Source organism: Lolium rigidum, chromosome 3, assembly GCF_022539505.1.
Source record: "Lolium rigidum isolate FL_2022 chromosome 3, APGP_CSIRO_Lrig_0.1, whole genome shotgun sequence".
In the NCBI taxonomy this organism is placed as follows: Eukaryota; Viridiplantae; Streptophyta; class Magnoliopsida; order Poales; family Poaceae; genus Lolium; species Lolium rigidum.
The window spans coordinates 328,064,049-328,076,268 of record NC_061510.1 but is presented as its reverse complement, the minus strand read 5'-3'; the positions used below and the strand labels follow the sequence as shown (position 1 = coordinate 328,076,268).

The following is a 12,220-nucleotide window of genomic DNA, read 5'->3' as shown; positions in this document are numbered from 1 at the left end:
CAGCTTAGGGTTTTTGGGGGATGAAGTACGCGAAGGAGAGATGGCCGAGGGGGGTCATGGGCCCCCTCACCACATGGCGGCGCGGCCAGGGTGGGGCCTGCGCCGGCCTCTGGGGAGGGCCCATGGCGGCCCTCCTCGGCCTCCCCTTTTGGCTGTCTCCGTAAGAGCTTCGGTATATTTTCCGTCAATTGTTGATCTTCAGAAATATTGTACCCTGACGGTGCTTTTTCCAACAGAATCCTGACTGCGGTGAGTAATTCTCCAATAATCATAAAACATGCAAAATAGGTGAAATAACATAAGTATCATCTCTAAATATGAAATATATCAATGAATAACAGTAAATTATGATATAAAATAGTGATGCAAAATGGACGTATCAAGGGCACCCCTAAATGAAGACCTAAACAATTGGGCACCGATAAAATGCAACGTTGTGGAAGGCCCAAGATCTTTCTCAGGCTTTGTTCAAGAATCTTGCGATGAGGGCATTTTGGCTACACATGAATTTTCACAGAAAATCGTGTGTCATATGCTCTTGTTTTCTTGCAGCCTTCAAAATCTGACAAAAATTGATATATCTCTTGTTAGAATCTGTCAAACATTCTCGGCCCAATTAAGCCTAGTCGATTGTAAAGCAGCGGCCCGGCAGATCGCTCTGGTACACACCTCGAAAAAAAAAGGCAGATCCTTGTGGTCGCTCGTGTTCAATCTCCGATCGAGATTCCATTTCTTATTGGCAATTCAAGAAGGAAGGTTGCATGCTTGTACGGCGAATCTAAGTCTCAACTTAGCCATTCCTCAACTCCTCTTTCTGCACGCCCTACCTTGTGTGGTTCTCCCGACGGAGACGAGACATCCGGCGCGGTTACCTCCAGCTCCACGCCAAAAATGGCGATCGACATGCATCTACTTGGACGCACTACATATGCGCCCCCACCATTCCGAAGGAGCTTGCGAGGAGAGGACGACGTTCGACGACGCGCGTCAATCACCATGGGCCGCAACATGGCGCTGCTCCTATCTCTGGCGGTGCTGGCGGCCGCGCTGCCATCGGCGTATCCCGCTGCAACCCCCGGCACAGCGTTCGACAACTGGTTAACGGCGACCCAGACAGACTACAATGTGAACCAGGCGCTGTACGCGAAGAAGGCGGCGGGCGACAATGGCACCACCATCGACGAGTCCCTGGCCAAGGCGGAGGACAACAAGACCACCTACGTTGTGGACCCCAAGGGCAGCGGCGACTACAAGACCATCAACGCCGCGCTGGAGGCCATCCCGGAGGGCAACACCGGTCGCGTCATCCTGGACCTCAAGCCCGGCGAGTACCGCGAGAAGATCTTCCTGAACCTCAGCAAGCCGTATGTGACCTTCAAGTCTGACCCGCTCAACCCGGCCATCATCGCCTGGAGCGACACCGCCGCCACCGTGGGCAAGGACGGGAAGCCGGTGGGCACCGTGGGCAGCACCACCGTGGCGATCGAGTCCGACTACTTCGTGGCCTACGGCGTGGTGTTCAAGAACGACGCGCCTCTGGCGAAGCCGGGGGCCAAGGGCGGGCAGGCGGTGGCGCTGAGGGTGTTCGGCACCAAGGCGGCCTTCTACAACTGCACGATCGACGGCGGGCAGGACACTCTGTACGACCACAAGGGGCTGCACTACTTCAAGGACTGCGTGATCAGGGGCAGCGTGGACTTCATCTTCGGGTTCGGGAGGTCCTTCTACGAGGGCTGCAAGATCATCTCCATCGTGAAGGAGGTGGCCGTGCTGACGGCGCAGCAGCGGACCAAGACCATCGAGGGCGCCATCGAGAGCGGCTTCTCCTTCAAGAACTGCAGCATCAAGGGCGAGAGCGGGGGCCAGATCTACCTGGGCAGGGCGTGGGGGGACTCGTCGCGCGTCGTCTACGCGTTCACCGAGATGAGCAAGGAGGTCGTGCCGGTCGGGTGGGACGGATGGAGCATCAAGGCGCCCGAGAGGTAATTAACGTCTCTCATCATCTGATCATGATGTGGGCTTCCTTTTACGTACACCATTGTTGCAAGCAGAAGATGATCACCTTTTCTGATCATCCTACGTGTTACTGCAGTAGCGGGATCTACTACGGCGAGTACAAGTGCAGCGGGCCGGGGTCGGACGCGAAGAAGAGGGTCGGCTGGGCGCAGGATCTCACCGAGGCCCAGGTCAAACCCTTCATCGGCACACACTACGTCTTCGGCGACTCATGGATCCTGCCACCGCCAACCGGCAAGTCTGCTCCGTCGACAAAAAAAGCAGGTGGCGCCAAATCCTCTGCCGCCTCCCCCGCCGAATCCCCAGCCTCGTCGCCCAAGTCGGCCGCCACGGAATCGCCAGCCTCGTCGCCCAAATCGGCCGCCAAGGACTCGTCAGCCTCGTCGCCCAAGTCCTCCGCCTCGTACTCGAAAGCCTCATCGACAAAGGCTACATCTGAGGTACCATAACTCGTCCATCCTAGCCCCGCCTCGGCTTACTTTCTTGTTTACCTACCATAAAGCGTTAGTAATAATCCCTTCACGGTGTTGCCAATTATTTTGCAGAAGAAGGCACTATGAATTAAAGGAGAAACGTTGATCCTTCCCCGGGTTAATTAGCACCAACGCCTGCACATGTTGCTGCAATATGTGATATGAGCTTGCATTATGCTGTTTTCATTTTCTCTTCAGGAAATTTATGAGCCGACGAATCGCTGCTCAAATTGTATACTTCAGATATTTCTGCATTCTTTGTATGTAGTATGAATTATATGTGTATTGGCAGCAAGCAATGCCCTGATTAAACCTTTTTGGCATGTGTGATTCTGTCATATGCTGTTGACATATGTTCAGTTCGACTGAAAAGTAAGAAATGCATGATACTTTGTTGGTCACATGAAGACTGCTTTTTTAGCATGTGTATTGTGATTATATATGGCACTAAAATTACTTAGTATTGCTCAGATACTATACATGAATGACTGAAAATGTGTATTATACGTGCTTATGCTATATGCACTACGGGAGAGCCGCCGTGTGCCGACGGCCAGGCCATGTGCCGACGGCCAAATGTCGGGGCCGTCGGCATAGAAGCGCTCGTCGACCGGCGACGGAGCTGACCGTCGGCGCACAGTCACCGTCGGCACACCGCGCGCGACACCGAAGGTCACCGTCGGCACTGTGACGGCCGTCGGTACATGCGCTGACACGGTGGGCCCAGCCGTTAACTGTCACGGAGCCGTCTGCACTGTGCCGACGGTAGCCCTCGGCGCAACGGTGGCCGTCGGCACATAGACCGACGGGTGGGTCTTTCTAATCGTCGTGCCGACGGTGACCCTCGGCGCAACGGTGGCCGTCGGCACATAGACTGATATGCACATTTTGTTTTTCCATTTTTTGCATCAAAGAGATAATTATTATCCATATAATTATTAATCCCAATCATTTTTTTTGTTTATTTATTTCTCACTGCTATTTTGGCGAACCCCTTTGCGGGAAACCTATATATATGTATAAGGGCGGTATAGATCCCCCGCCGGGACCCCGATCTAGGGTTTTCTCAGAAATCGAGGATCAGAGAGTGATTTGAGATGGTTTTATATCCAATGCTACCCGCCAGGTGTGTTCGGCTTCTCGGATATGGGGTTCTACCCTTAGGCGGATCTCGGATGTATTGGGGGAACTCGCTCGGAGGTGAACCGGAGAGAACCTTGAGATCACATGGGACAATCCTTGTTACCACATGTACCTATGACCTAAACAAACTCAAATGGAGGCATATGCCCACCGGGAGACCCCCGATGGGATGCGATCAAAGGGGTAGACCGCGCGGTCAACAGAACTAGGGTTTCGCCAGAAATCGAACCTCGGAGGGGGTGAATGGCCCCAAAACTTGTGTGTGTACACATGGCATGCACAAAAGTGATTTGAGATGGTTCTATATCCAATGCTACCCCATCCGGGTGTGCCCGGCTTCTCGGACATGGGGTTCCTACACTTAGGCAGATTCTGCATGTATAGGGGGAACTCCCTCGGAGGTGAACCGGAGAGAACCTTGGGATCATAGGGTATGATCCTTGTTTCCACATGTACCTATGACCTAACCAAGCTCAAACGTAGGCATACGCCCACCGGGGGACCCCGATGGGATGCGATCAAAGGGGTAGACGGCGCGGTCAACAGAACTAGGGTTTCGTCAGAAATCGAGCATCGGACCTAGGGAATGGCCCCAAAAGTTGTGTGTGTCCACATGGCATGCACAAAAGTGATTTGAGATGGTTCTATATCCAATTCTACCCCCTCCGGGTGTGCCCGGCTTCTCGGACATGGGGTTCCTACACTTAGGCAGATTCTGCATGTATAGGGGGGACTCCTCGGAGGTGAACCGGAGAGAACCTTGGGATCATAGGGTATGATCCTTGTTTCCACATGTACCTATGACCTAACCAAGCTCAAACGTAGGCATACGCCCACCGGGGACCCCCGATGGGATGCGATCAAAGGGGTAGACGGCGCGGTCAACAGAACTAGGGTTTCGTCAGAAATCGAGCATCGGACCTAGGGAATGGCCCCAAAAGTTGTGTGTGTCCACATGGCATGCACAAAAGTGATTTGAGATGGTTCTATATCCAATGCTACCCCCTCCGGGTGTGCCCGGCTTCTCGGACATGGGGTTCCTACACTTGGCGGATTCGCATGTATAGGGGGAACTCCTCGGAGGTGAACCGGAGAGAACCTTGGGATCATAGTGTATGATACTTGTTTCCACATGTACCTATGACCTAACCAAGCTCAAACGTAGGCATACGCCCACCGGGGGACCCCGATGGGATGCGATCAAAGGGGTAGACAGCGCGGTCAACGGAACTAGGGTTTCGTCGGAAATCGAGCATCGGACCTAGGGAATGGCCCCAAAAGTTGTGTGTGTCCACATGGCATGCACAAAAGTGATTTGAGATGGTTCTATATCCAATGCTACCCCTCGCGGTGTGCCGGCTTCTCGGACATGGGGTTCCTACACTTAGGCGGATTCGCATGTATAGGGGGAACTCCTCGGAGGTGAACCGGAGAGAACCTTGGGATCATAGGGTATGATCCTTGTTTCCACATGTACCTATTACCTAACCAAGCTCAAACGTAGGCATACGCCCACCGGGGGACCCCGATGGGATGCGATCAAAGGGGTAGACGGCGCGGTCAACGGAACTAGGGTTTCGTCGGAAATCGAGCATCGGACCTAGGGAATGGCCCCAAAAGTTGTGTGTGTCCACATGGCATGCACAAAAGTGATTTGAGATGGTTCTATATCCAATGCTACCCCTCCGGGTGTGCCGGCTTCTCGGACATGGGGTTCCTACACTTAGGCGGATTCCGCATGTATAGGGGGAACTCCCTCGGAGGTGAACCGGAGAGAACCTTGGGATCATAGGGTATGATCCTTGTTTCCACATGTACCTATTACCTAACCAAGCTCAAACGTAGGCATACGCCCACCGGGGACCCCGATGGGATGCGATCAAAGGGGTAGACGGCGCGGTCAACGGAACTAGGGTTTCGTCGGAAATCGAGCATCGGACCTAGGGAATGGCCCCAAAAGTTGTGTGTGTCCACATGGCATGCACAAAAGTGATTTGAGATGGTTCTATATCCAATGCTACCCCTCCGGGTGTGCCGGCTTCTCGGACATGGGGTTCCTACACTTAGGCGGATTCCGCATGTATAGGGGGAACTCCCTCGGAGGTGAACCGGAGAGAACCTTGGGATCATAGGGTATGATCCTTGTTTCCACATGTACCTATGACCTAACCAAGCTCAAACGTAGGCATACGCCCACCGGGGGACCCCGATGGGATGCGATCAAAGGGGTAGACGGCGCGGTCAACAGAACTAGGGTTTCGTCAGAAATCGAGCATCGGACCTAGGGAATGGCCCCAAAAGTTGTGTGTGTCCACATGGCATGCACAAAAGTGATTTGAGATGGTTCTATATCCAATGCTACCCCCTCCGGGTGTGCCCGGCTTCTCGGACATGGGGTTCCTACACTTAGGCGGATTCCGCATGTATAGGGGGAACTCCCTCGGAGGTGAACCGGAGAGAACCTTGGGATCATAGGGTATGATCCTTGTTTCCACATGTACCTATTAGCTAACCAAGCTCAAACGTAGGCATACGCCCACCGGGGACCCCGATGGGATGCGATCAAAGGGGTAGACGGCGCGGTCAACGGAACTAGGGTTTCGTCGGAAATCGAGCATCGGACCTAGGGAATGGCCCCAAAAGTTGTGTGTGTCCACATGGCATGCACAAAAGTGATTTGAGATGGTTCTATATCCAATGCTACCCCTCCGGGTGTGCCGGCTTCTCGGACATGGGGTTCCTACACTTAGGCGGATCTCGCATGTATAGGGGGAACTCCTCGGAGGTGAACCGGAGAGAACCTTGGGATCATAGGGTATGATCCTTGTTTCCACATGTACCTATTACCTAACCAAGCTCAAACGTAGGCATACGCCCACCGGGGACCCCCGATGGGATGCGGTCAAAGGGGTAGACGGCGCGGTCAACAGAACTAGGGTTTCGTCAGAAATCGAGCATCGGACCTAGGGAATGGCCCCAAAAGTTGTGTGTGTCCACATGGCATGCACAAAAGTGATTTGAGATGGTTCTATATCCAATGCTACCCCCTCCGGGTGTGCCCGGCTTCTCGGACATGGGGTTCCTACACTTAGGCGGATCTCGCATGTATAGGGGGAACTCCCTCGGAGGTGAACCGGAGAGAACCTTGGGATCATAGGGTATGATCCTTGTTTCCACATGTACCTATGACCTAACCAAGCTCAAACGTAGGCATACGCCCACCGGGGACCCCCGATGGGATGCAGTCAAAGGGGTAGACGGCGCGGTCAACAGAACTACGGTTTCGTCAGAAATCGAGCATCGGACCTAGGGAATGGCCCCAAAAGTTGTGTGTGTACACATGGAATGCACAAAAGTGATTTGAGATGGTTCTATATCCAATGCTACCCCTCCGGGTGTGCCCGGATTCTCGGACATGGGGTTCCTACACTTAGGCGGATTCCGCATGTATAGGGGAACTCCCTCGGAGGTGAACCGGAGAGAACCTTGGGATCATAGGGTATGATCCTTGTTTCCACATGTACCTATTACCTAACCAAGCTCAAACGTAGGCATACGCCCACCGGGGACCCCGATGGGATGCGATCAAAGGGGTAGACGACGCGGTCAACAGAACTAGGGTTTCGTCAGAAATCGAGCATCGGACCTAGGGAATGGCCCCAAAAGTTGTGTGTGTCCACATGGCATGCACAAAAGTGATTTGAGATGGTTCTATATCCAATGCTACCCCCTCCGGGTGTGCCGGCTTCTCGGACATGGGGTTCCTACACTTAGGCAGATTCTGCATGTATAGGGGGGAACTCCCTCGGAGGTGAACCGGAGAGAACCTTGGGATCATAGGGTATGATCCTTGTTTCCACATGTACCTATTACCTAACCAAGCTCAAACGTAGGCATACGCCCACCGGGGGACCCGATGGGATGCGGTCAAAGGGGTAGACGGCGCGGTCAACGGAACTAGGGTTTCGTCGGAAATCGAGCATCGGACCTAGGGAATGGCCCCAAAAGTTGTGTGTGTCCACATGGCATGCACAAAAGTGATTTGAGATGGTTCTATATCCAATGCTACCCCTCCGGGTGTGCCGGCTTCTCGGACATGGGGTTCCTACACTTAGGCGGATTCGCATGTATAGGGGGAACTCCCTCGGAGGTGAACCGGAGAGAACCTTTGGATCATAGGGTATGATCCTTGTTTCCACATGTACCTATTACCTAACCAAGCTCAAACGTAGGCATACGCCCACCGGAGGACCCCGATGGGATGCGATCAAAGGGGTAGACGGCGCGGTCAACAGAACTAGGGTTTCGTCAGAAATCGAGCATCGGACCTAGGGAATGGCCCCAAAAGTTGTGTGTGTCCACATGGCATGCACAAAAGTGATTTGAGATGGTTCTATATCCAATGCTACCCCCTCCGGGTGTGCCCGGCTTCTCGGACATGGGGTTCCTACACTTAGGCGGATTCCGCATGTATAGGGGGAACTCCCTCGGAGGTGAACCGGAGAGAACCTTGGGATCATAGGGTATGATCCTTGTTTCCACATGTACCTATGACCTAACCAAGCTCAAACGTAGGCATACGCCCACCGGGGACCCCGATGGGATGCGATCAAAGGGGTAGACGGCGCGGTCAACAGAACTACGGTTTCGTCAGAAATCGAGCATCGGACCTAGGGAATGGCCCCAAAAGTTGTGTGTGTACACATGGAATGCACAAAAGTGATTTGAGATGGTTCTATATCCAATGCTACCCCCTCCGGGTGTGCCCGGATTCTCGGACATGGGGTTCCTACACTTAGGCAGATTCTGCATGTATAGGGGGGAACTCCCTCGGAGGTGAACCGGAGAGAACCTTGGAATCATAGGGTATGATCCTTGTTTCCACATGTACCTATTACCTAACCAAGCTCAAACGTAGGCATACGCCCACCGGGGGACCCCGATGGGATGCGATCAAAGGGGTAGACGACGCGGTCAACGGAACTAGGGTTTCGTCGGAAATCGAGCATCGGACCTAGGGAATGGCCCCAAAAGTTGTGTGTGTCCACATGGCATGCACAAAAGTGATTTGAGATGGTTCTATATCCAATGCTACCCCTCCGGGTGTGCCCGGCTTCTCGGACATGGGGTTCCTACACTTAGGCGGATTCCGCATGTATAGGGGGGACTCCTCGGAGGTGAACCGGAGAGAACCTTGGGATCATAGGGTATGATCCTTGTTTCCACATGTACCTATGACCTAACCAAGCTCAAACGTAGGCATACGCCCACCGGGGACCCCCGATGGGATGCGATCAAAGGGGTAGACGGCGCGGTCAACGGAACTAGGGTTTCGTCGGAAATCGAGCATCGGACCTAGGGAATGGCCCCAAAAGTTGTGTGTGTCCACATGGCATGCACAAAAGTGATTTGAGATGGTTCTATATCCAATGCTACCCCTCCGGGTGTGCCCGGCTTCTCGGACATGGGGTTCCTACACTTAGGCGGATTCGCATGTATAGGGGGGAACTCCCTCGGAGGTGAACCGGAGAGAACCTTGGGATCATAGGGTATGATCCTTGTTTCCACATGTACCTATGACCTAACCAAGCTCAAACGTAGGCATACGCCCACCGGGGGACCCCCGATGGGATGCAGTCAAAGGGGTAGACGGCGCGGTCAACAGAACTAGGGTTTCGTCAGAAATCGAGCATCGGACCTAGGGAATGGCCCCAAAAGTTGTGTGTGTCCACATGGCATGCACAAAAGTGATTTGAGATGGTTCTATATCCAATGCTACCCCCTCCGGGTGTGCCCGGCTTCTCGGACATGGGGTTCCTACACTTGGCGGATTCCGCATGTATAGGGGGAACTCCCTCGGAGGTGAACCGGAGAGAACCTTGGGATCATAGGGTATGATCCTTGTTTCCACATGTACCTATGACCTAACCAAGCTCAAACGTAGGCATACGCCCACCGGGGGAACCCGATGGGATGCAGTCAAAGGGGTAGACGACGCGGTCAACAGAACTAGGGTTTCGTCAGAAATCGAGCATCGGACCTAGGGAATGGCCCCAAAAGTTGTGTGTGTCCACATGGCATGCACAAAAGTGATTTGAGATGGTTCTATATCCAATGCTACCCCTCCGGGTGTGCCCGGCTTCTCGGACATGGGGTTCCTACACTTAGGCAGATTCTGCATGTATAGGGGGGAACTCCCTCGGAGGTGAATCGGAGAGAACCTTGGGATCATAGTGTATATGTGTGATGTAGGTTTGGTGCATGCAACATATATGTCCCGGGCACGACTTTCTTCAGACACACGTGCCACGAACACTTGCTGCAATCCTGAATCTGTACGTGGAAACTCCCGCTGCGGGTCTGTCGGCTCCTATTTCATGGTAAAGTGGGCCCAACCTTTGCTTTCCATGCACATATGTCCTAAACAAACCAAAATAAATCAAAGAGTCTGTTGTTCAGTCCTCGTACGGAGAAAGCTATAGGGGTAGACCATCGACCTCCTCACTCTAGGGTTTTGCCGGATAGAGACCACCGGAGCGTCGGAATCCCTGGAAACCTTGCATGTGTCCATATCATATGTGTATATGTGTGATGTAGGTTTGGTGCATGCAATATATAGGTCCCGGGCACGGCCTTATTCAGACACGCGTGCCACACGAACACTTGCTGCAATCCTGAATCTGTACGTGGAAACTCCCGCTGCGGGTCTGTCGGCTCCTATTTCATGGTAAAGTGGGCCCAACCTTTGCTTTCCATGCACATATGTCCTAAACAAACCAAAAGAAATCAAAGAGTCTATTGTTCAGTCCTCGTACGGAGAAAGCTATAGGGGTAGACCATCGACCCCCTCACTCTAGGGTTTTGCCGGATAGAGACCACCGGAGCGTCGGAAGCCCTGGAAACCTTGCATGTGTCCATATCATATGTGTATATGTGTGATGTAGGTTTGGTGCATGCAATATATAGGTCCCGGGCACGGCCTTATTCAGACACGCGTGCCACACGAACACTTGCCGTAATCCTGAATCTGTACGTGGAAACTCCCGCTGCGGGTTTGTCGGCTCCTATTTCATGGTAAAGTGGGCCCAACCTTTGCTTTCCATGCCATGTGTGATAATCTATTCTTATTATTTGCAGTAAAAAAATTAAAAAAAAAAGAAAAAAAAACCCTACCGTGCCGACGGTCACCGTCGCACATACGCGACCGTCGGCACGGTGAATTGGCCATAACGGCCGGTCGACACGGTCGGGGGCCGAAACCAGCTGCCCCCAACCTCACCCGCCCCCGCGCAACCCGCCCCCGCGCCGCCGCCGCCCCTCACCGGCCGCCTCGCCGCCGCCACCCGCCGCCGCCGCGGATCCCGCCGCCGCCGGATCCCGCCGCCGCCACCACCCCGCCGCCACCTGCCGCCACCACCCCGCCGCCACCTCGCTCCGCCGCCATCGCCGCTCCCCGTGCATAGCTGCCTCGCCGACGCCGCCACCCCCGCGTTGCCTAGCTACTCCGCCGCCGCCCCGGGACGAGATGCTCCGTCGACGCCGCCGCCCCCGCGCCGCCGAGCTGCTCCGCCGCAGCAGCAACCCCGCCGCCCGCAGCCTCCCCGCCCCCGGCAGCCTCCTCGCCCCCGCAGCAGCCGGGCCCGGGCCCGTTCCCAGCCGCCGCGCCGTCCCCGCAGCACCCCGTCGCCGCCGGCCATATGGTAAGGTACTCTTACCTTTTGTTTATTTTTTTAGCTTTTTAGTATTTGCAATTATCTAGGTAATTTGAAATGTTAAGAATTTGAAAGAAACATGTAAAGAATTTGGAAATTGAAATGAAGTAAAATAGAATTTTGTAATGTAAATAGAAATTGAAATGAAGGAATAGAAATGGAAATTGAAATGAAATAAATTAGAATTTTGTAGAAATGCATTTGTTTTATCAATTGATGAATTTGCATTGACAAATTTTGATTATTCTAACTAGGTCCCGTAGTGAGCATCCCGCGTGACGATCCCGGATCTTGCGGCGCATCTCTACGGCCGTCGACATCGCCGGTTGTTCGACTACTTCCTCTACAGCTCGAGGGTGAGCTGAATTGCCGACTCCCCTCCGCATTTTTTATGTCATTAGATTTAATTTCTCCGTCAAGTCGCGTAACCTAGGTGTCAATTCCCGTCCGCAAGCGTTACGCGGATAAATATGCATCGGTGGTCAGCATATTTTGAACCGTAACGCTTGTGGCATTTACGGGACAGTCGCCGGACCCGTAGTTGGGTACGCTTTCCATGTTGCTCGGGTGCGAGACAGGATTTCGTCAGCGCCTCCCTCTTGTTCTCCGGATGCACATCCTCTCGGCTTTTTGCCGAGACGTGTATCGGGAGAGCAGCGGGGAGGTGCTGCCGAAATTCTGTCTCGCACCCGAGCAGAACGTGGAGAACGTGTCCAACTACGGGTCCGGGGGCAGCTAGGAGCCCACCTAGTAGAGATGTAGGTTGATGCACGCGTTTTCGCCGGTAGAAAAATAAAAATATGATGCATTCAATTTCATGCTACTATTTGTTGTTTGTCACGCAATAAAGCAGGATGGCTGATAATGAGTGGATGT

At 53.5% G+C, this 12,220-nt stretch overlaps 1 protein-coding gene across 1 annotated transcript; it reads left to right on the top strand.

Annotated features, from left to right (window-relative positions):
• Positions 1 to 996: 996 nt before the first annotated feature.
• Positions 997 to 2,576, top strand: LOC124697021 (putative pectinesterase 63). Its single transcript, XM_047229666.1, has 3 exons — positions 997 to 1,982; positions 2,093 to 2,456; positions 2,562 to 2,576. Exons 1-3 carry the CDS (start codon positions 997 to 999, stop codon positions 2,574 to 2,576), a joined length of 1,365 nt encoding a protein of 454 aa, XP_047085622.1.
• Positions 2,577 to 12,220: the final 9,644 nt, after the last annotated feature.

Excerpts from the sequence above, each read along its gene's own strand:
- LOC124697021 (XM_047229666.1), top strand. The coding sequence starts at position 997 with ATGGGCCGCAACATGGCGCTGCTCCTATCTCTGGCGGTGCTGGCGGCC. Across the intron at positions 1,983-2,092 it reads AGCATCAAGGCGCCCGAGAG|TAGCGGGATCTACTACGGCG; the intron begins GTAATTAACGTC and ends GTGTTACTGCAG.